At 41.8% G+C, this 24,831-nt stretch overlaps 1 protein-coding gene across 4 annotated transcripts in view; it reads right to left on the reverse strand.

The window, feature by feature from the left end:
• LOC125452394 (regulating synaptic membrane exocytosis protein 1-like) overlaps positions 1-24,831 on the reverse strand; it is a 596,477-nt gene that overhangs the window by 425,585 nt on the left and 146,061 nt on the right. For all 4 annotated transcript variants that reach the window (XM_059645492.1, XM_059645491.1, XM_059645490.1 and 1 more), the window contains one exon: positions 7,915-8,128. In XM_059645492.1, coding sequence (XP_059501475.1) covers positions 7,915-8,128 — 214 coding nt within the window. The remainder of the gene's footprint in view (positions 1-7,914; positions 8,129-24,831) is intronic.

The following is a 24,831-nucleotide window of genomic DNA, read 5'->3' on the forward strand; positions in this document are numbered from 1 at the left end:
TCTCCTCTACACCTATCTGCTCCTCTATCCCTCTTCAATCCACCTCCCCCTCTCTCCCTATTTATTTCAGAACCCTCTTCCCCTCCCCCATTTCTGATGAAGGGTCTAGGCCCGAAATGTCAGATTTCCTGCTTCTAAGATGCTGCTTGGCCTGCTGTGTTCATCCAGCTCCACACCTTGTTATCTCGGATTCTCCAGCATCTGCAGTTCCTCTTATCTTTGATAAATTTTAGTTTGCTGAAAATCTGCCAGTCTAACCTTTAATGATATTTGTCTGTTAGATTAAGTCGTCATGTCATTTACCCAAGACTTTTTTTCCCAAATCAAATAATGTACAAGAGTTCTCAATAAAAAAATTTCAATGTTGTTTTAAACCTGAGTTTTGGCTTCACCTCTGGAAGGGGCGAGGTTCCCCTTTGAAACTGTTAACAGTTGACATGAATGCGCACGAGATTTCAAAACAAAATTCAGCAAATGCAAATCTCCAAAACTCAATTAACAGCCTCCTAAAGTTAGGTGTTTAAGTCTGCAATTTAGTCTGAAGAGCTGAGCAGGAATTACTCATCAGAAACGTGCACATTTTTTCATCTATCCACAATCATATCAGGAGTTTGTACGGAGGCCCCGACATAACCTGCAGCCTTACAAGATCCCTGGCTTGACTTGAAATTATTCATAAGCAAGGACCGGTCTTGCCACAATAATTCAAAGCCTACCATTCGACAGATGGGTTTTGTTATGAGAACTTGTTAGTGACTTTCCATGTTAATTGTAAATTATGGATATGGTCTTTGGAAATATCCAGCTACCAAATCATTTATACATAGCATTGGTGTTACCTGGCTGCTCCCAAACCCATCATTATCACAATTGGTTGGTTTAAACTATCTTTGCCCTGTGGCATGGGATCGAGAGAGAATTTTCAACAGGGGAAATTTGGCAAGGGTGCATGATATTTATTTTAGTACAAGCAGTCTGACAAATAAGAAGATGAAGTTGAGGGCACAAGTGAAAACATGGATGTATGATGTCATTGCCATGTCTGAGAGAACAATTTGACTGTTGGCTCAATATTCTATGAAACAGAGGGTCTTCAGGCGAGCCAGGGGACAACATAAAAGAGGGAGCGGTATTGCAGTTTTGATAGGGAATCAATTACAGCGCAGATGACATCTTAGAAGGCTCCTCAAATGAAGCCTTGTGGGGAGAACTTAAAAACCAAAGAAGAGCAATCACGTGGCTGGGAGTGTACTAAAAGTCCCCAAACAGTCTAATAGAAGTAGAAGAGTAGATATGTAGGCAAATTTCAGAGAGGTATATGAGTAGAGGGTAGTGGTGAAAGGGGATTTCAACTTCTCCAACTTTAACTGCAGTAGTCTAAAGGAGACTGATAAGGTGGACATTGAGCAGATGTTCTCCTTTGTCTATGACAAGAAGTCATAGAAATAAAGTCACAGGAGGCATGTTAAAAACTGAGATGAGGAGAAACTACTGTACTTCTCTCAGAGGGTTGTGAATCAGTGGAACTCACTACCCCAGAGTACAGTGAAAGCAGAATCAATCAAAAGATTCAAGACAGAAATTGGTATGTCCTGATGAAAAGCAAGATAAAGGTTGCAGGGAGCAGACAGGAAGATGGAGTTGAGGCCAGAATGAGATCAGCCATGATTATGTTAAATTGCTTGTAGGGCTGAACTGCTTATGCTCCTAATTTGTATGTTCCTATGTTCCTATAAACCCTAGATATCAAGGAATATGCAATATTGCATTAAGAGAAAAAGGGACGCTTATGGCAGCTACCAAGGGCTCAAAACAGAAGCCCTACAGCAGTACAGAATGTGCAAGAAGGGTCTTAAAATGGAGCTTAGAAAAGCTAAAATGAGACATGAAACAATCGTGGCAGGTGAAATAAATGATAATCCTAAGTTGTTTTGTACGTACATTAAGAGTAAAAGGATTATGAGGGAAAGAGTAGGTGCACTAAAAACCACAGCAGTAATTTGTGCTTAGAGCCAGAGGACACAGGTAGGATTCTAAACAAATACTTGTGCCAGTGTTCACTAGTGAGGGGGACAACAATGTGGATATCGAAAGCAGAGAGGAAGTGTGAGGTTCTCGTTTAAAAAATTAGCATAGCCAGAAAAGGAGGTTCTGAGTGGTCTAGCAGGCTTAAAAATAGATCAATTTCCAGGGCTGGATGAAATGTATCCAAATTGTTGAGTAAGGGCAAAGGAGAAAGTAGCAGGGATGTTTGCAAAAATTTCCAATTTCTCTCTGGCCACAGAAGAAGTGCCAGGCATCTGGAGAACAACCAGTGTATTATTCAAAATGTGAGCAAGGGATAAAAAAGAAACTGTAGGCTGCTCAGTCTAACTCAGTTGTGGGGAAACAATGAAAAGCAATTTTAATGGACAGAATTAATTGGCATTTGGAGATATGGGGATTAATCAAGAGCAGTCAGTATTGTTAAAGGGAGGTCACACTTGGCCACTTTGAATTTTTCAAAGAGTTGACTGAATGTGTAGATAAGGACAATGCTTTTGATGTAGCGTACTTGGACTTCAGCAAGATTTTTGATACAGTCCTCCATGGGAGACTGGTAGAAAAGGTAAGATCCTGGGGTACCAAGGAAATTTAGCAAATTGGATCCAAATTGGCTGAGTGATAGAAGCAGAGATTTTCTGACTGTAAGAGTGAAACCACTGGGGTCACACAGTGATCAATAGTGGGACTCTTACTGTTTGTGGTTTATATAATGATTTAGAATTGAATGTAGGAGGGTTGATGAGTAAATTCACACATGATACCAAAATTTGATCATATAGTAAATATAGACGAGGTCAGCCTCAGATTACATGAGGATATGCACGAGCTGGTCAGATAGGCTGATCAGTAGCAAAGGAATTCAATTGGTAAATGAGAGGCGATGCACTCGGACATAATAAACAAAGCAAGGGAATACATGGTAAACAATTGTACCCTGGAACCCAAGAATCAAAGCGACTTTGGTATGTATACACACCAGTCCCTTAAAGTATCAGAACAGGTGGATAAAGTGGTTAAGAAGGCATATGGTATAGGCCTTTACTGAGTTAGAGAAGTTATGCTGAAATGTTAGTTGGGCCATAGTTAGAGTACAGTGTGCAGACATCAAATACACATTCTCAGAATGATGAGACAGAACTAGATAAGGTGCACTGTAGATTTACCAGGACGTTGCCTCAGCTAGAAAATTTCTGTTACTAACAAAGATTGGACACTGGGTTTTTTCTTGCGAGGGGAGATTGACAGCTGACCTGATTGAAGTGTATGAAATTATGAAGGGCATAGGCAGGGTAGACTGGAAAAAACTTTTCCCTTTGACTGAGGGACTAATGACCTTGGCACAGATTTAAAAGTAAAGGACAGAAGGTTTAGACAAGACGTAAGGAAAAACATTTTTACCAAAGAGGTGGGAATCTGGAATTCACTGCCTGTAAGGATGGTAAACACAGAAACCTTTAAAACATTGAGGAAGTATTTAGATGTGTACTTGCAATGCGAAGGTCTACAAGGCTATCGACTAAGTGCTGGTAAATGGGATTAGAATAGTTAGGTGGATGTTTTTGACTAGTGCAGATCTGAAGGGCTGAAGGGCCTTTGTCTATGCTGTAGACCTCTATTGCTCCATGACTGTATGACTGTACTTTCACAGTTCATTCACAACTTAAAGGTCATGAAAGGATTATCTTTGATGCGCAGCTATTAATAGAAACATTTGACTATATAACAGGAATTAAGTACTTTAAGGAAATGCTGAAAATAAACATTGGAAGGATTTAAATATCTCAAACGAGGTCCAATGAAGAAGATTTTTTTTTGTAAGTATAGTGAAGTATGTCATTGATTCTTAGAAGTTTATTTTATTCCAAGCTAGCATGGAAAGAGGTCACGCCATGGTGGACACTGGGGTATGAACTGAAGAAAAAGGGTGGTGGGTGATGGGTTGATATGTTGGTGCTAAGTTGGCAGAGTGTCTAAAAAGGGGGTTAAAAAGGGCATAAGTTGGAGAAAGGCAATGATTTGTCATAGAGGGGCCCTAAGTGATGACATAAGGTACAATGGGTCAGACACAGGATTAAGTATGCGTGAGGCAATGGCTGTTATCCAGTTGAGTACATTTTTACAACTGGGGCAAAGTCCTACAAAATCACGGTTGAATCAACATTCAACATTCTGTGGCTGCCTCCTCATGGTTTCAAAGGAGGGGGTGCCTGGAACGTCCAAATCCAATCAGTATGAACCCCTTCTGTGAGAACCCAGATGTATGGCGTGTTTTCTCCCATTTTCCTCTGGGCTTACAGAATTTCCCATCTCTGAATTAAATTCAGTGTAGGAAATCAACAGTGGAATATTGTTAGGATGACTAGATCAGGAAGTGTTTGGGAAATAGCAATCTTAACAAAATAAGATTCACTGTTAAGTGAGAATATGATAAAAATGAGTCAGTCAATGAAGAACCAAGACTGGAAAAGAGCAAATTTTAGGGGTCATGAAGGTGAACTGAAGCAGTTGACTGGGAACTTATTTTGGTGGATAAAACTGTGGATGAAAAATGGGAGAAATTCAAAAGAGAGGTGAATAGGGTTCAAGTTACATACATACCCATCAGAAATAAGTATGGAGTATGCAAAGCTAGAACACCCTGGATGACTAAGGATATTAATGAGAAAATAACGAAGAAAAAGGAGGCACATGCTAGAATAACAACAGCAACAGAAACCAGGGGCATCTCAAGTACAGGCAAGAGGCTAAGGCCGGACAAAAGAAGGCTAAGAGGAAGCATGAGAAAAGGATGGCAGACCGCACTAAAACAAATAGTAAAACTGTTCATCAAGCATATTAATAATAAAAGATTTGTGAAGGATAGAGTGGGACCCATATGGAACTTGCAGGATAAGCTGCTCATTGAAGCAAAGCGCCTGACAGAGGTACTAAGAGAGTATTTTGCTTCTACCTTTGCCAAATTAGAAAATGGTGAAATAGGCCAAGTTGGAAATGTTGTGTTAAGCAACTGAGCAGAATGGTGATAGAAAGAGGTGTTAAAGAAAGGTTGGCAGCACTCCAGGAAGAAAGGTCGCCAGGCCTGGATAGGATGTATCCTAGTTTGCTGAGAGAGTAAGGGACCAAACTGTAGAGGCAGTGACAGAGATTTTTTAGGCCTCTCTAAACACAGCATTCATCCTGGGGGACTAGAGGATTGTAAATGTGACACCATAGTTTAAGAAAGGGGCAAAGAGTAGCCCAGGAAATGACAGATCTGGTAACTTGATGTCAACAGCGGGAAACTGATAGAGGCCATCAGATAACAAAAGACAGATACATACTTTTAGGAAAATAAATTAATTACAGACAGTCAACCGGCAGGCATATCTGACAAATTTAACTGAGATCTTTGACAAGGTGACACAGATATGTCATAGGGCAGCACGGTGGCTCAGTGGTTAGCACTGCAGCCTCACAGCACCAGGTTCAATTCCAGCCTCGGGTGACTGTCTGTGTGGAGTTTGCACATTCTCCCCGTGTCTGCGTGGGTTTCCTCCGAGTGCTCCGGTTTCCTCCCACAGTCCAAAGATGTGCAGGTTAGGTGGATTGGCCATGCTAAATTGCCCGTAGTGTTCAGGGGTGTGTGGGCTATAGGGGGATGGGTCTGGGTGGGATGCTTCAAGGGGCGGTGAGGATTTGTTGGGCCGAAGGGCCTGTTTCCACACTGTAGGTAATCTAATCTAATCTAATATCAGATGAGGGTAGTGTTGTGGATATTGTATATTTAGACTTTCAGAAAGCATGTGATACAATGCTTTATATCAGGTTTGTTACCAAATTAGACATGTTTGGGATTGCTGGGTCCTTGGCAGCATGGATTAGAAATTGGTTAAAAGATAGGAAACAAAAGGTAGGTAGAGGTGAGCAATTCTCAGATTGGATACAAATTCAAAGTGGTGCTCCACAGGAATCCGTATTGGAACCCTTGAATTTTCTTATGTCTATCAATGATTTGGAGACAGGAGTTGTGGCATAATCTCTAAATTTGCAGGCGTATTCTAAACTCAGCAGAATACTGAATTGTGAGGATGATGCTTAGTGACTTCAGAGGGACATCGACAAGTTGGCAAAAGGGGCAGACAATTGGCAGACGAATTTCAAAGCAGAGAAATGAGAGGCGATGCATTTTGATAGAAGGTACATAAAGATAATATAGGCTCAATGGTCTAACTTTCAGGCGAGTACAAGGGCAAAGAGACCTCAGGGTTAACATGCATAATTCTCAGAAAGTCACCTGGAAAACTGAAATAGCTATTACAAAGGCTTATAGGATCCTTGAGTTTACAAATAGAGGTATAGAGAATAAAAGCTAGGAAGTTACACTATGCTTATTTGGAGTATTGTATTCAGTTCTGGGCACCTTATTTAAGGAAGGGTGTTATTGCCTTGGAGAGTGTTCAAAGGAGATTTACTAAAATGATACCTGAAATGAGCGATTTCAGACATAAGGAAAAATTGGGGTTATTCTCCTTGAAGCAGAGAAGATTGTGTGACAGTGTTAAGGTATTTAAAATTATGAATAATTTTGACAGGGTAAAGAAGAATATTCCGTTTCCACTGGTTGATTTGTCAGTAACTAGGGGTCACAATTTCAAAACTGTCAGCAGGAGTGAGATAAGGAGAAAATTCTTCACTCAGAGTTGTTGGGTCTGGGTCAGTGCGGACTCATGGGGCGAATGGCCTGCTTCCACACTGTAGAGATTCTATGATTGTAGGCCAATACAGACAGATTTTTAATCATTAGGGAATCCATGGTTATGGAGAAAGGCTTGATCTTATTGAAAGGCAGCTCAGACTCAATGGACTAAATGAACTATTTATGCTTCTACACCTAATGATCTATATGCAGTTGAGTTTAGAATAATGAGGAGTTATCTTGTTGAAATATAGAAAAATTCTGAGTGGGTTTGATAGGGCTGAAATTGAGAGGGTGCTTCCAATCAAAGAGTATCTCAAACTAGAAGGCGCAGTCTCAAAATAAAGGTTTTCTTATTTCAGATGGAAACAAGGAGGAATTTCTTCTCTCAGAGGATGGTTACCCTTTGGAATTCTTTACTCCAAAGAAAACTGGAGAATGCATTTGACAGATTTTTGATGCACAAAGGAGTCATGAATTAATGAGACAGGCAAGGAAGTAGAATTAAGGCAATTATCAAATCAGTTATGACATAACAAATATGATGGACTGAATGGCCTACTCCTGCCTCTGCTTTGCAAAAAAATGCATATACAAATCAGGTGCATATTTTATTGTTTTCTGAACCCAAATTTCAGATTAATGTCTGAACAGCAGATTTTAATGCTATTTCCTTCTCAATTGTTTGCTAGGGATCAAATTGCCCCAGTGTCTAAACCTGGAAGGTTTCACCAGAAACATTTAGCATCCCCTAGTTTATTCACTTTTTTTTCAATTTATGCTCAATGTAATAGTGTATTTTTTGTATTAGCATCCAGTAGTAGTAGAAGGGCCGAGAAAATGCGGAGGTCAATGGCTACCAATTCATGGAATGGTACACAAGGCCCTCTTACACTGGCATTATCCGTATCTACTGGTGCATGGAGGAGACAATACAATATCTTTCTGAATGTAATCTGGGTGCAATTACCTTGACTTGCTCATATTAGAAAGTGGCTTGAGAAAGTATAAAGAATACATTTGTTTCAATACAAATGAAGGAAAATATACCCTATTGAGTTTTGACAGTTTTCAAATGGAGGGCAAGGTTCTGTGCCTTGCTCTCTAGTATAAGAATATTACAAAATCAGGATGCAACATTGCCATCAAATGAACAATATAAATGCTGAAAAACATTTGCTGAGTTTACTCACATTGTTTGAACGAAGCGTAACTCGGCCCCCACAACGAGCACAGAATTTGGTCTGGCAGTAAGAGCAGATATGGCCGCAGCCATCAGCAAACTTAGTTTTGAGACAGATCCCACAGGTTGGGGTATCATCCTTATGGTCCCCCTGGTAACGGCGTGCTTCATCCCCTATTTTCCGGATCTGTTCCTTGTAGCTCTCAAATTGTTGATGTAAGCGCCTATAGGAAGGATGAATACAGGTAAGTTAATCTTGTGATTTCAGTCCATCTTGCATATGGCACAGTAGTCATGTTTGTGTTGTGCAGCACGGTCACATCACCACCCCACTGCATCCTAAGCTGGAAGAGTTTTTCTAGTCGAGTCTCATTGCTCAGAGGGAGAAAACTATATCAAGCAGTGTAAACTTGTACAAAACCAGATCAAGATTTACTGGCATATATTAGTTTTCACGTGGTCAGATCTGGATTTATTCTGAGATAGTAAGAACTGCCAATCCTGGAGTCTGAGATAACACGGCGTGGAGTTGGAGGAACACAGATGGCCAGGCAGCATCAGAGGTGCTGAAAAGCTGACGTTTCGGGTCAGAGAATCATAGAATCCCTATGGACCAACATGCCCTTTGGACCAACAAGTCCACACAAACCCTCAGAACATCCCAACCAGGCCCATTCCCCTACAACCCACCTAATGTACACACCCCTGAACACTATGAGCAATGTCGCATGGCCAATCCACCTAGCCTGCACATCTTTGGACTGTGGGAGGCAACTGGAGCAACCGGAGGAAACCCATGTAGCCACTGGGAGAATGTGCAAACTGCACACAATCAGTCACCCAAGGGTGGAATCAAAACCGGATGCCTGCTGCTTTGAGGCAGCAGTGCTAAACATCGTGCAGCTGAAATGTCAGCTTTCCTATTCCTCTGATGCTGCCTGTCCTGCTGTGTTCCTCCAGTTCCAGTGAAATCTGGCACCAGTGGTTTTCATGACTTTTCTGCATTGGCTCGGATTAATCTGCATTTAAACCCATGCAGCCTCTGCAGAGAAAGACTGAAAGAAATTTCTAAATGGTTCTGAGTGTGGGCTATTAAAATTAATGCAGACAGCTCAACAGCAGTCACTGCTTCCAGCGTCAAATGTTCTAATGTGGGTAACAAAATTTGACACGTTTACCCCAGCCCACCAAGGCACAATGATGTAAAGCAAAATGCCAGAGAAAAACAACAGTTCTCAGGAATTCAGTTCTGAACCAGAGTCATATTGAACTTGATATGTTAACTCTGTTTTTCTCTCTCTACAGTTGCTATCAGACTGGCTGAGTTCCTCCAACACTTTGTTCTTATTTAAAGCACAACATAAGGCTGTATTTCTACAAAAATGATGTTTTCTTTACCCCAGAGATAACAAGGTGTAGAGCTGGATGAACACAGCAGGCCAAGCAGCACCAGAGGAGCAGGAAAGCTGACGTTTCGGGCCTTGACCCTTCTTCAGAAAATATACCTCTGCATCTTGTTACCTCAGATTCTCCAGCAACTGCAGTTTCTACTATCTCTGAAACCTTTTCGTTACCCTAGCTGGGATCCTCATGGAAATGCAATGGTGAGAGACGGCAGCCCAATCAGTCCCCTGGGAACTCCACAGCATGCTGTACCATTGAGGGAGAAAAGCAGTAGCAGCAGTCATAGAATAGAATCATAGGATGCCTATGCAGAAGGAGACCATTCAACCCACTGAGTGTGCAATAACCCTGCAAAGAGCATCCCACCTAGCGCCATCTACCAAAGTGCAATGTTTCTAATAATTTTGTTCAAAGGTTTCCTTGAAAGTTGCCACCCAGGTTGACAGGGCTGTTAAGAAGGCATACAGTGTTTTAGCTTTTATTAATAGAGGGATCGAGTTCCAGAACCAAGTGGTTATGCTGCAGTTGTACAAAACTCTGGTGCAGTCGCACTTGGAGTATTGTGTACTGTTCTGGTCACCGCATTATAAGAAGGATGTGGAAGCTCTGGAAAGGGTGCGGAGGAGATTTACTAGGATGTTGCCTGGTATGAAGGGAAGGTCTTACGAGGAAAGGCTGAGGGACTTGAGGCTGTTTTCATTAGAGAGAAGATGGTTGAGAGGTGACTTAATTGAGACATATAAAATAATCAGAGGGTTAGATAGGGTAGATAGGGAGAGCCTTTTTTCTAGGATGGTGACAGCGAGCACGAGGGGGCATAGCTTTAGATTGAGGGGTGATAGACATAGGACAGATGTCAGAGGTAGTTTCTTTACTCAGAGAGTAGTAAGGGAATGGAGCACTTTGCCTGCAACGGTAGTAGATTCGCCAACTTTAAGTACATTTAAGTCATCATTGGACAAGCATATGGATGTACATGGAATAGTGTAGGTTAGATGGGCTTCAGATCGGTATGACAGGTCGGCACAACATCGAGAGCCGAAGGGCCTGTACTGTGCTGTAATGTTCTATGTTCTATGTTCAATTTAGAACATAGAACATAGAACAGTACAGCACAGAACAGGCCCTTCAGCCCACAATGTTGTGCCGACCATTGATCCTCATGTATGCACCCTCAAATTTCTGTGACCATACACATGTCCAGCAGTCTCTTAAATGACCCTCAAATTTGTGCCAACCAAAAATGGTATGAAGATCTGCAAGGGAATTCTCATGCACAAGAGCAGAATCAAAGATCAAAAAGGTTAATTAATTCATACATACACCAAAACCTGTTCTCAACAAACATGGTGGTTCAGTGGTTCACACTATTGCGTCACAGTGCCAGGGACCTGGACTCAATTCCAGCCTCAGGTGACTGTCTGTGCAGAGTTTGCACATTCTCCCTATGTCTATGGTTTCCTCCAAAGGTGTGCAGATTAGGTGCATTTGCTATGCTAAATTGCCCACAGTGTCTAGGGTTGAGGGTGGGTCTGGGTGCGATGCTCTTTGGAGGGTCGCTGTGAATTTGATGGGCTGAATGGCATGCTTCCACACTGTATGGAATAAAGGGATTGTGGTTACTTGAGGAACTGCAGTCTGAGATTTGAACACTGACACATCAGGGAGCAGGAAGCATTACCTGGATCTTGTGTGAAAGGCAGTCAAAACCCCCTAGGTTAACTACCTCAAATTCAGTCTGTGGCCCTGGGACCTCCACAATAGTGGGTACAAATAAACATTCTCTCTAACTTAATTCTTTCTAATGATACCCTGTTCTCTTCTTAATATTTAGGCTGTGTTGTGGATTCTTCTAATCCTCCCCCACCAAGTTATTGTTTTTAAATTTGCGCTGCACAGTAGGTCAAAGGTTCCATCCTGAATCAACATGATCCATTCCATCTGTACAGCTTCTTACAACCCAGAACTCACGCCAGTTTCCTTCCAATCTCTTTCACTCAGTAATTGGCAAGCATTACCACTGAGCTGTTTGCAGTGAATTTTATCAGATATCTGGGTCTCTCATCAAGGTGTGTTATTTTGTAAATGTGTTTAGTAATAACAATCTTATCACTGGTAATTAATGCTTTTAATTGTCTAATTATTGGTTTTATTGTGGCATACTTAACTTGAAGGTAATATAGTATTCATTTTACATTGAAAGGGGTATGAAAGGATGAGTCAAGTTCACAAGCAGCAAGATGTTACAGTAGGTAGTCAGGCATGAACGTGTTGATCAGGTGAAGGTGCGCTCTAAAATACAAATTTATTCAGTTACTATATCTTTATATTGCTAATCAAAAACTGCAACTTCAATGATTTGCTTTTCATTTTCAGTTACAAACTGACAGCTGACAGGGAGCAGTGGGATCTATTGGATTACCTTTGGGATTGACAAATTGCCAAAGTTAATTTGAGAGATGATTACCAACAGAGCTGAATTTGTTATTGAGAAGCTGTAGTGGCATTTTAATTTTATGCAGGAAAATTTCAGCTTGATGCAAGGTTGCAGTTATAATTACACCCTGCTCTAATGGTGCATGAAATCATAGAATTCCTAGTGTGTGGAAATAAGCCATTCAGCCCAACAAATCCACACCGCCCCTCCAAAGAGCATCTATTCCCGTACTCCTGCATTTCCAATGTCTAACCCAAACATCCTTGGGCACTTTGGGCAATTTAGCATGGCCAATCCACCTACCCTGCACATCTTTGGACTGCAGAAGGAAGCCAGAGCACCCTGAGGAAACCCACGCAGGCACAGGGAGACTGCACAAACTCCACAGAGACAGTCGCCAGAAGGTGGAATTGAACTTGTGTCCCTGGCATTGTGAGCCAGCATGCCACCCTACTGTACATCATACAGGAAATTTCAGTGCACATGGAATATGCTTACAACTGGCTTGCAATATGATTGCCCCTGCAGCTTTCTATCCATGTTATAGTTATACGCAAGGAAACAGTTCAACTAATCTGTACTGACAGATACCCTAAATTGATCCAGTTCCATTTGCCAGCATTTGGCCCATACCTCTCTAATTCATTTCTATTCATACACCCATCCAAATGCTTTTTAAATGTTGCAATTGTATCTGTCTCCACCACCCCTTCTGTTAGCTTATTCCATCCACACACCACCCTCTGCTTGAAAAAATTGTCCATCAGGCCCCTTTTAGATCTTTCCCCTCTCACCTAGAATCTTCTACATTTCGTGTCTACCTTGGGAAAACACCTTGGCTATTCACCCTATCTATGCCCCTCATGATTTTATAAACCTCTATGAAGTCACCCCTCATGAGGTGGTAATATGATGCAAGATTAAATACATTAAACAATGAACATGTGGTCTGAAGATAACTAAGCAATAGTGCTCAAAATGCTGACTTAAACAAAATACTCAGTCTCTTATACACAGAGACATGTTACAAAGACAGGTACCGCCAACACACAAAGAACAAAGAAACCCACAGCACAGGAACAGGCCCTTCGGCCCTCCAAGCCTGCGCCAATCAAGATCCTCTATCTAACCTGTCATCTATTTTCTAATGGTCTGTGTCCATTCCCTTGTGTTTTATTCTGCACTTCCCTTTTCTCTATTACTTCCAACTCATCAGCTCAATCTTGTCTCCTTTCTGTGATAGAACATAGAACAGTACAGCACAGAACAGGCCCTTCAGCCCACAATGTTGTGCCGACCATTGATCCTCATGTATGCACCCTCAAATTTCTGTGACCATATACATGTCCAGCAGTCTCTTAAATGACCCCAATGACCTTGCTTCCACAACTGCTGCTGGCAACGCATTCCATGCTCTCACAACTCTCTGCGTAAAGAACCTGCCTCTGACATCCCCTCTATACTTTCCACCAACCAGCTTAAAACTATGACCCCTTGTACTAGCCATTTCTGCCCTGGGAAATAGTCTCTGGCTATCAACTCTATCTATGCCTCTCATTATCTTGTATACCTCAATTAGGTCCCCTCTCCTCCTCCTTTTCTCCAATGAAATACTTTTTTCGAAAACTCTCTCTTCCGCATCTTTCACTCCCTTCCCTTTTTCAACCTCTTTCCAACTGTTTGTTATTCTACCGCTTCCTTTCCTGCTTGAGCTTCATGTGCCTTTTTCATTTCCTTCCATTTTTATTAATGTCAGATTCTCTTTCAAATTATCCTCTTTACACGTGTTTGTGCTCTGCTCCCCTCTTTTTTTTTTCTCTCTGCCCATTCTGGCTCTCTCTTTCTGCTCCTTCCCCAGTGATGTTCCTTTCCATTTCTTCTCTTTGAATATCTCTTTATTCAACCTCTCCACCCTTGCTTCTCAATGTGGGAAACATTCAAGGAGAACACAGCAAGAGTACAGTGCAAATATGTTTCCATGAAAATGAAGGGTGTGTTCAGGAAAAGACCCTGGATTTGAAGGGACATAAAGGTTAAGATTAAGTTATAAAAGAAAAGGGGCTTATTGAGTTTCAAGAGGGTGACAAGAAAAATTGGCAGGTAGAATAACCAGAAACCTGAAGGGTTTTTAAAAATACATGAAGAACAAGATGATAACTAGAAAAGTCGTGACAATGAGAGACCAGCAGTCAACCTATCTGTGGACCTGCAAGATGTGGGCACAGTTCCTAATGACTAGTTTGCATCAGTCTTCACAATATAAAAGGACAATGTAGGGAGACATTATGATAGAGGACAGTGAAATATTAGAAGGAATTAATAGAGGAAGAGCGGAGGGATTAGTGGGTTTAGCAACCTTGAGGGTGGATAAGTCTGAAAGTCGGATGAGACCTCCAGGCAGTTAAGGGAGGGAAGCGGGGAGATATCAGGGGCGCTGGCTGTGATTTTCAAGTTGTCTCTGGCCAAAGGCGAGAAGCTGAAGGACTGCTAATATTGTCCAAGTGTTTAAAAATGAAAGTAAGGTATAAAGCAGGAAATTACAGGCCAGTCAGTCTAACCTCAGTGGTATGCAAGTTATTAGAGAGAGGATTCTGAGGGACAGAAATAAATCTGCCCTTGGAAAGGCATGGATTAATCAGGAGTGTCACCATAGATTTGTGAAACACAAGTTATGTTTGACAAATATAATCAAACACTTTGAGGTAGTGCCCAGGCATGTTGATGAAAATAATGCATTTGATTGTGGTCAATATGGTCCCTTATGGTAGACTGGTCAAGAAGCTAAGAGCCCATAGGATACAAGACAAAGTGCTGGATAGGATCCAAAATTGGTTCAGAGGCAGGAAGCAGAGGAGGATGGGAGAGGGATGTTTCCACGACTTGAAGTCTGTTCCCAGTGGGTTTCCACAGGGCTGAGTGCTGGGACCCTTTCTGTTTCTGATAAACGTTAATGATTTGGACTTAAAGGCAGGGTTTATAATCAAAACAGTGCAGTTTATATAGCTTAGTAATACAAAAATTGACAGGGTATCAAATAGTGAGGATGACAGCTGTCAATTGCAGGAGGATATCAACAAGTTGGTCAGCTGAGCTGAGCTGCAGCAAGTGGAATTCAAACCAAAAAAAGTAAGGTCATGGGGATTTTAGGGATAGCTAACAAGGCAAAAGATTGCACATTAAATGGTAGGTCCCTTAAAAGTAATTAAAATCAGAGGGATGGAATTTGAATATCCAAAGATCTCTGAAGGTAGAAGAGACGATAAGATGGTTAGGAAGGCATGTGGGATATATTAGATTAGATTACCTACAGTGTGGAAATAGGCCCTTTGGCTGATCAAGTCCACACTGCCCCTTGAAGCATCCCACCCAGACCCATTCCCCTGTAGTCCACACACCCATGAATACCATGAGCAATCTAGCACGGCTGATCCACCTAGCCTGCACATTTTTGGACAGTGGGACGAAACTGGAGCACCCATAGGAAACCCAGGCAGACAGGGGGAGAACATGCAAACTCCACACAGACAGTCGCCTGAGGCTAGACTCGAACCTGGGTCCCTGGAGCTGTGAGGATGCTGTGCTAACCACTGAGCCAGTGTGCCGCCCCTAAATATATGCTTTTATTTGCTGAGGAATAGTATACAAGGGAAGGATTATTATGAATAAGGTCAGCAGGTCTCTGGCAGCATCTGTGAAGGGAAAATCAGAGTTAACGGTACAAGTCCAAAGACCCTTCCTCAGAACTCACAGCATCTCTGGTTCTTTCAGTCTTTATTTGGCAGGAATATTATCATAGAATCCCTAGTGTGGAAACAGGCCCTTTGGCCCAACAAGTCCCCGCCCTCAGATCAGCCCACGGAAACTTATCCCCCATAATCTACACACCCCTGGACACTACAGGCAATTTAGCATGGTTAATCCACCTAGGCTACATATCTTTGGACTGTGGGAGGAAACCCACACAGACACGGGGAGAATGAGCAAACTCCATACAGACAGTTACCTATGAGTGGAATTGAACCTGGGTCCCTGGTGCTAGGAGGCAGCACTGCTAACTACTGTGCAAGCGTGCCACACTTATGGTGAAGCTGATGCTTTTTGGAGTGTCACTGCAGAGACAATGGCCTCTTTCTGCACTGTAGGGATTCTATGGTTTGCTTAGTTTGCCAGGAAGCTGGTATGTTACTTTTACTATTGCTGAAAGTTTAAACGTTCTGGGCAATTCCCAGTGGAATTTACTCAGAACCTATTCAGAGCTCAAACTCTCTAGAAACTGGACCTTGTGTGCATTGTGTTCCTGACATTAAATGTAGAAATGTTTTTCTCACAAAAGTGGTGTGGCTTTCCATAAGACCATAAGATAGAGGAGGAGAATTAGGCCATTTGACCAATCAAGTCTGCTCCGCCATTCAATTATGGTTGATATATTTCTCGACACCATTCTCCTGCCTTCTCTCCTTAATCCTTGATCTCCTTACAGCTCAAGAAAGTATCTATCTTAATTATCCACAGCCCTCTGTGGCAATGAGTTCCACTCTCTGGTTGAAGAATTTCCTCCTCTTCTCAGTTCCAAAAGGTCAACAATTTAATGTGAGGCACTCAGGTCTCAATCTCTCCTACTAGTGGAATCATCTTCTCCTTGTTCACTCAATCCAGGTCTCTCAGTATTCTGGAAGTTGCAACCAGATGCCCCCTTATCCTTCGAAACTTTATCAAGTACAGACCCCGAGTCTGCAATTGCTCCTCAAGCAACAAGACCTTCATCCCCCAGATTATTCCTGTAAACCTGTTCTGGACCCCCTCCAATGTCAGCACATCCTTCCTTTGATACAAAGTCCAAAACTGCTAACATTATTCCAAATGCAGTCTGACCAGAGCCTTATTCAGCATTAGCAATACATCTCTGCTCCAGTATTTAAGCCCTCTTGAAATGAATACTAACACTAATTTGCCATCCAAACCATCAAATGGACCTGCAGGCAAACCTTATGCAAATCCTGAACCAGGACTCCCATGTCCCTTTATGAAGCCTTACCCCATTGAGAAAATAGTCAAGGCCTGTCTTCTCCCTCTCAACCATACATCTAACAGTTTTCCACGGTGTGTTCCATCTACCCGTTCTTTGCCTACTCTAGTAGTCTGTTCCCTCAAAAGAGCATTTATAACCTCCAGGGTGTATCCTAATTTTTCTTTTTCTATAACGTGATTAATCTATAACGTGATTCCAACATGAATTATTATCCATGTTTATCACTTGCTGGTTTGCTGTGAAAGTTCTGCAGTGGTTGACTATTTTGATAATATAACTAATATTGGACACCAGATGGTGCCAGAATCGAAGTCCCATCAGAACTGGGGGAACAATCAATTTATAGCCAAATTTATCTTAATAGGTTGCTTTTCTGGACATTAGCAGCAAGTACCATGAACTGCAAAATCCAGACCGAAAGCTACTTTGCGAAGTATCATACGGGAAAAAAAGGAGAACAAATCATATTGACAACTTCATTGTTCGCTCTGCAACATATCTTAAGAGGTAAGCAAAAATTCATACGACAAAATGGAAACTTACATTCCAGGGCTTTGGAAAGAAACAAAAGAAATGAGAGTAAATGGAAGGTGAAGATGAAAAACACACTGAACATTAAGCAACTGTGATGCGGAGCTGCCAGAGTTGGACTAGGGTGCACAAAGTCAAAAGTCACATGACACCAGGTTATAGTTCAACAGGTTTATTTGAAGCCACAAGCTTTCAAAGCACTGCTCCTTCATCAGGTGAAGTGAAGGGAAGCGCACAGGCACAGAATTTATAGCCAGAGACACTATGGCAAGATAATTCCAGGTAATTAAGACTGTCAAAAAGATAAATGCATCAGTGTGAGTGGAGCTTTGACAGACTGAATAACAAAGTTTTTGCAGGTCATCAAAAGTGACAAAGTGTGAATAAGGTGCCAACAGCTGAATAGGAAGTGAAGGGATGAGCTATGATCTGATTAGTAATTACAAAAAGTCAAAAGTAGGTTGGTGCTGGAGACAAACCAAAAGGCTAAAATAACATGTTTGGTTAGACCTCAACGTGCAACTCTTATACCTAAGTAAAAAATAATCCAAAACTGTACAAACTACTTGAGATAGACAGACAAGTTATCAAGGTGACAGTGTCAAAACAGAACCTTAAGGAAGATTTTACATAGAACAGTATCGTGGGGTTACATGTAGTGCAAAATGAACCCAAGACCATGGTTGAGGCTGCTGTCATGGGTACAGAACTTGACTATCAGGTTTTTGTTCGGTGACTCTGCAATGTTGTGTATCTCGAAGGCTGCCTTGGAGGATGCCTACCCAAAGGTCAGAAGCTAAATGTCCTTGGCTGCTGAAGTGTTCCCTAATTAGGAGGGAACAGTCCTGTCTGGCAATTGTTGCACAGTGTCCATTCATCCATTTTCATAGCATCTGTATTTGTCTCTACAATATACCATGCTTTGAGGCATCCTTTCCTCTCAAAGTATGAGGTAGACAACATTGGCCAAGACACAGAGTACGTACCATGTGCATGGTAGGTGGTGTTCCTATGTGTTGATGAGCTGACATGACTTAAAGAGGCTGCTGCTGGAGGGTTGTGCGCTGTTATGCTCGCTGTTCTCCTGAAGGCTGGATAGTTTGCTGCGAATGATGGTCTGTTTGAGGTCAGGTGGCTGTTTGAAGCAGAGAAGTGCAGGCATAGGGATGACCTTGGTGAGATGCTTGTTGTCATCGATAACCTGTGAAGGGTGCGAAGAACATGGCATAGTTTCCCCACTCCAGGGGAGTACTGGATGAAGAAGGATATTCTATCGGTCGTGTCCAATTTCTGCCTTCTGAGAAGGCCATTGCGGATTTTCGCTGTGACATGTCGGAACTGGTGATCAATGATTTGAGCAACATATCCCGTTCTTATGAGGGAGTCTCAGCATCTATGGTAACTGTCATCTGAGCAGATCCCATTTATATGCAGGGCTTGTTTGTAGGGAATGATGTCTTTAACACGTTTAGTGTGGAAGCTAGAGGAGAGAAGCATCGTAAGGTTATCCATGGGCTTGCCGTAGACTGAGGTGTCTGACCTTGATGGAGATGGATGTGCCCAGGAATAAGACTTTTCCTGAAGAGTACTCTGTGGTAAGTCTGATGATGGGATGAAGGGTATGGTCAGACAAGTTGACAATGGACTACCCTGTGGTGGTACCAATTTCAACTGTAGCAGCAGGGGAGACTTGTTTACTGCTGATGGCGATGCTGAGATTCTCAAGTTTCCTGCTCTTAGTGTGCATGTAGGTGGCGTAATTCCATTGTGTGTCTGCCTGGCAATGTCTCGTAACTGGTCTCTCGTGTCCTGAGTGCAAGCTCAGGATATGGACTCTGTCTTTGCGGAACCGGTGTACAAGATGGTTGAGGAATTTGCGAGAGATGTGACAGCAGAGACTATCAGCATAGTCTGTGTAGTAGGTCAACTTGAGCGGGTTCGTAATCAGTAGTTCTTTCGGGATCTTCTCTGCTTTCTTGCATCTCTTCAGAAACTTGATATCTGCGTCGATATGCTTGTTCTTCTTGGAGATCCTCTCCACTTTGAGCCAGCAGTTTGTGTAGTCAATGGTGGCCATTATGTGGAGGTGCCAGTGTTGGACTGGGGTGACAAAATCAAAAGTCACACAACATCAGGTTAACATCCAACAGATTTATGTGAAGTCACAAGTTTTCAAAGTGCCACTCCTTTGTCATGTGAAGTGCACGGAAGTGCACAGGCTCATAATTTATATGCCAAGAATAATGGCAAGATAATGCCAGTAAAAAACAACAGATTTTAAATGAAAACTAATGACAAATATATTATCATGTTGGTGGTGTTTAAAAGTATAAGATTTATCAGATGTAAAGTTACTGCCATTCTTGTTCCTTTGGATGTGAAACAACAATGAAATTTATAAGGCTGTTGTGGTTTGGGACTACGTCTTTAATTTGAGGTATTAGTCTGTTAAACCTTTCCTAAAAACTTCGAAGAGTCAGATATAGTTCTTCGGGCTTAAGGGACTAAAGAATATAAATGCAGTGAAAACAGTTCATTGAAACATAGAAAGAGAAAGAGTAGGTTATTTACTCATTCAAGTCTATTCTGCCATTCGATATGTTCATCCAACTCAGCACATTATGTGCTTTCTCCACATAACCTTTGATCCCTTTAGTCCAAAGAATTGATTCCTCCTTGAATACTTTCAATGTCTTGGTTGCAACCACTTTTTGAATTCCATAGTCTGACCATTCTCTGGATGAAGAAATTTCTCATCAGTCTTAAATGAACTCTCTCTTCTCCTTAGACTGTGATGCCTGGCTCTGGACTCCCCTAGTCATCAGTAACATCCTACATTTACACTGTCTAGTCCTAAGATCATAAGGCCATAATAAATTGAAGCAGAAACTAGGCCATTCAGCCCATCAATACTGATCTGCCTTTCAATCATGGTTGATTGGTATCGAGAAACCATTCTCCCACCTCCCCCTGTAACCTTTGAACCCCTTAACAATCAAGTATCTATCTCTGTCTTAAATATGCTCAATGACTTGGCCTCCACAGCCTTCTGTGGCAATGAATTTCATAGATTCGCCACTGTCTGGCTGAAGAAGTTTCTCATCTCCGTTCTAAAGGGTCTTCCCTTTACTCTAAGGTTGCGCCCTTGGGTCCTAGTCTCTCCTGCTAATGGAAACATCTTTCTAACATCTACTCCAACTAGGCCTTTCAGTTTTCTGAAAGTTTCAATTATATCCCCCCTTATCCTTATAAACTCAATCGAATATAGACCCAGAATCCTCAAATGTTGCTCATATGTTAAGCCTTTCATTTCTGGGATCATTCTCGTGAACCTCCTCTGGACCCATATCAGGGCCACTTCGTGCTTCCTGAGATATGGGGCCCAGGACTTCTCACAATACTCTAAATGTGGTCTGACCAGAGCATTATCAAGGCTCAGAAGGACATCTCTGCTTCTAACCCTCTCAAAGTAAATGCCAGCACTGCATTTGCCTTCATAAGTACTGACTCAACCTACAAGTTACCCTTAAGAGAATCCTGGACTAGGACTCCAGTCCCTTTGCACTTCGGATTTTTGAAATTTCTCCCCATTTAGAAAATACTCTATGCCTCAATTCTTCCTACCAAAGTGCATGACCTCACACTTTCACACATTGTATTCCATCTACCACTTCTTTGCCCACTCTCCTACCCTAAATTCTTCTGCAGCCTCCCCATCTTCTCAACAGCTTCCAACCAGAGGAAGACACTTTTTCTCCACTCTCTGCTTTCTACCAATCTTCTATCCACGCTAGTACCTTGCCTCTAACACCATAGGCTCTTATCTTACTCAGCAACCTCTTGTGCAGCACCTTGTCAAAGGCCTTTTGAGTCCAAGTATCCATTGGTTCTCCTTTGTCTAAACGGATCATTACTTCTAACAGATTTATCAGACATGACCTTAACCTCCCTATGATGGAACCATGCTTACTTTGCACATCCATTTTTTCAGAAATCTCATCCTTCACAATGGAATCCAAAATCTTACCAACAAATGAGGTCAAGCTAATCAGCCTGTACTTTCCCACCTTTGCCTTACTCCCTTCTTAAATGGGGGCGGTGTTACATTTGTGATTTTCTAGTCCTCTGGAACCTTCCCTGACTTCAGTGATTCCTGAAAGATCACCACTAATGCATCCTCTATCTCTTCAGGTATCTCCTCCAGAACGCTGGAGTGTAGTCCATCTGGTCCAGGTGACCTATCCACCTTCAGGCCATTCAGTTTTTCTTGAACCTTCTCCTTGGTAATAGCCACCAAACTCCACTCTGCACACGTCCCCCTTCACCCACCCCCGACGATGTTACTCGTATTTTCCACTGTGAAGTCTGACATTTGGCACTTGTTCAGTTCCTCTGCTGTTTCTTTTCTCCACATTACTATATCTCCAGTATCATTTTCCAGCAGTCTAATGTCTACTTTTGCTTCTCTTCTGCCCTTTATATATCTAAAGAAATTTTTGCAATTTTCTTTCATATTTCTGGTTAGCTTACCTTCCTACGTAATCTTCACCCTCCATACTTCTTTTTTTAGTTGTCCTCTGTAGGTCTTTACAGGCTTCTCAATCCCTAGCTTCTCACTGCTTTTTACCACATTACATGCTTTCTCTTTTGCTTTTATGCTGTCCCTGACTTCCCTTGTCAGCCATGGTTGCCTCACCCTCCCTTCAGTATGCTTCTTTCTTCCCAGGGATGAATTTTCGCTGTGTCTCCCGAATTACCACCAGAAATTCCTGCTACTACTATTCCACTGCTTTTCCTGCTAGGCTCCACTCCCAGTCAATTCTGGCCAGGTCCTCCCCTGTGCCTCTGTACTTGCCTTTCTTCAACAATAATATTGTTATACCTGATTCCAGCTTCTCCCTCTCAAATTGCAGAGTAAATTCTATCATATTATGGTCACTGCCTCCTAAAGGCTCCTTCATCTTAAGCTCCCCTGCCATGTCTGCCTTATTAGAAATAACTAAATCCAGAATTGCCCGTTCCTAATTAGGCGCCACCACAAGCTGCTCCAACAAGTCCTATTAGAATTTCATATGATTCTACGAAATCACCCTTATTCTTCTAAGCTTCAGTGAGTATAGTCATAATCAATCCAGTCTCTCTTCAGTTCTGCCATCTCAAGAATCTGTCTGATAAACTTTTAGTGCAATCTCTCCTTTGTCAGAACATCCTTCCTCAGATAACGAGACCAAAACTGCACACGATACTCCAGGTGTGGTCTCACCAAGGCCTTGTACAATTGCAGCAAGACATCCCTGTTCTTGTACCCTAATCCTCTCACTACAAAGGCCAGCATACTGTTTGCCTTCTTCACAGCCTGCATGTTTATTCTTAGCAACTGGTGTGGATGGGCACCAGGTCTCATTGCACTTCCCCAATCCTAAGTTACCACCATTCATTTAATAATCTGCCTACCTGCTTTTGCTACTGAACTGATAACCTCACATTTATGCGCATTATACTTTATCTGCTATTACGGACCAGACCAGACCCCCTCTATATATTTTAAGAAGTTAGCCTAGACCGTAACATTTTCTTATTTTAAAAGGTAGGTGTGAAGTGTTGTGTTCCAGACGCAACGTGACTAGTCAAACTACTTAATATTAAACAAAATGCAATTTATTTGAACCCTATAGTTAAGATACAAACAAAAGAAAGAGGAATTTAGATTAACTTAACTACTGGAAAAACTTATCTATTATTCTGTTAAGTTACCATTACTAATTAATGGTTCTAATACAGTTACATCCCATAAACACACCTTGGCAAAAAGGAAAATTTGGGCACAGATTCTCCCAAGCAGTTCTCCAATCCAGGAGCAAAAACAAAATCAAGAGAAGAAACAGAGAGTGCAGCAGCCATAGGCTTCTGCTTAAAAATAAACCTAATAACTTTGAAAAAATACTAGGGAGCTTCGTCTGAGAGAGCTGGCCACAGTCAAGCTGCTTTCATTGTTCCAACTTTAAAAAAAATCCCAAGACCTCATAAATTATTTAGTTTCTCAGAAGCAGTGCTTCCACCTTACAACCTCTCTTGGGAAAAAAAGACACAATAATCTTTTAAAGTGACAGCATCATCGCACCAACAAGCACTTATTCAATCACCAATTTGTCCAAATCACACTGAAGCATCTCTGTATCCTCCTTACTGCTTAACCTCCCACCCAATTTTGTCAATAAAGCTTCTAATATGTTACAATAATGTGAAATCTTCTTGAATCATTCTTTTCTGCTATTAACCAGTGTTATCAGAAATGAGTCTTGACATGGATCACTACAGATGCCAATTGATAAGTTGCACATTTCCACAAATCACCTATATTGCATATTTCAAACATTTATATTTTTGCTTTCGATTGTTTGAAAGTGATAATTCTAAGAATTCATTTACAGGTTGAGAAGGCACTGGAAACCCTAGTATCTACAGCTGATCAGAATCTTTGACATAATGTTCAGCTTGCGATAATCAAAGATGATGCAGGAGAGATGAAAAACTTGAGGAGTTAGTTTCACCCAAAGGCTGGTGGGAATGTGAAATACACTGCCAAGGGGAATAGTTCAGGCAGGTAACCTCATAAGTTTTAAGAAGTATTTGAATGAGCACTAGAAATTTCATAACATTCAAGGCTAAGGGGTAAGTGCTAGAAAGTGGAATTAGTGTAGATAGGTCGGTGCAGACTTAGAATCCCTACAATGTGGAAACAGACCATTCAGCCCAACAAGTCCACACCAACTCTCCAAACAGCATCCCACCGAATCCCTGTAATCCTGCATGTCCCATGGCTAATGTACCTAATTTACACATCCCTGGACACTATGGACAATTTAGCATGGTCAAACCACCTAACCTGCACATTTTTGGACTGTGGGAGGAAACCAGAGCACACTCTTGCAGACATAGGCAGAAGATACAAATTCCACATAGAAATCGAACACGGGCTGCTGGAACTGTTTGGGAGCAGTGCTAACCACTGAGCAACCGTGCTGCAATGGGCCAAAGTCCTTTTTCTATGACTTAAACTGCAAGTTTATAGCAAGCTATCCACATCATTTACAAATCACATCTTACAGAAAGGTAGCCTTCTGAACAATTTCACACAATTATTGTTTAATTGGAGTGTTGTGAAGGAGAGGCATCAAGAACCATGAGCCTAGCCAGTGAAAATAAAATCAAGGACAATAAAAGATTGGGCAATATACCTTAAAAACTCGACAATAAATTGTGTTGGGAACATTCACTGAGTGTAAAGCGAGAAAGAAACCTTTTGTCTGCTCCCGGCCTCATCCCTTAAAGGCACCTACTGTTGTGGTGGTCCAAGAGGAAAACAGGAAACTAATCAGGGCTGGAAGACTCTGTATCAGCATCTACCAGAAAATCTTACAAAAGATTATTAGAAGCAGAAATAGTAGAAGTAAAATATTGAGTGAAACTAGAAAGGGAGGAGATACAGGAAGGCTATGTTTTGTGCACGCAAGTTACTCAGCCTG

This window comes from Stegostoma tigrinum, chromosome 4 (genome assembly GCF_030684315.1).
Source record: "Stegostoma tigrinum isolate sSteTig4 chromosome 4, sSteTig4.hap1, whole genome shotgun sequence".
Lineage (NCBI taxonomy): Eukaryota > Metazoa > Chordata > Chondrichthyes > Orectolobiformes > Stegostomatidae > Stegostoma > Stegostoma tigrinum.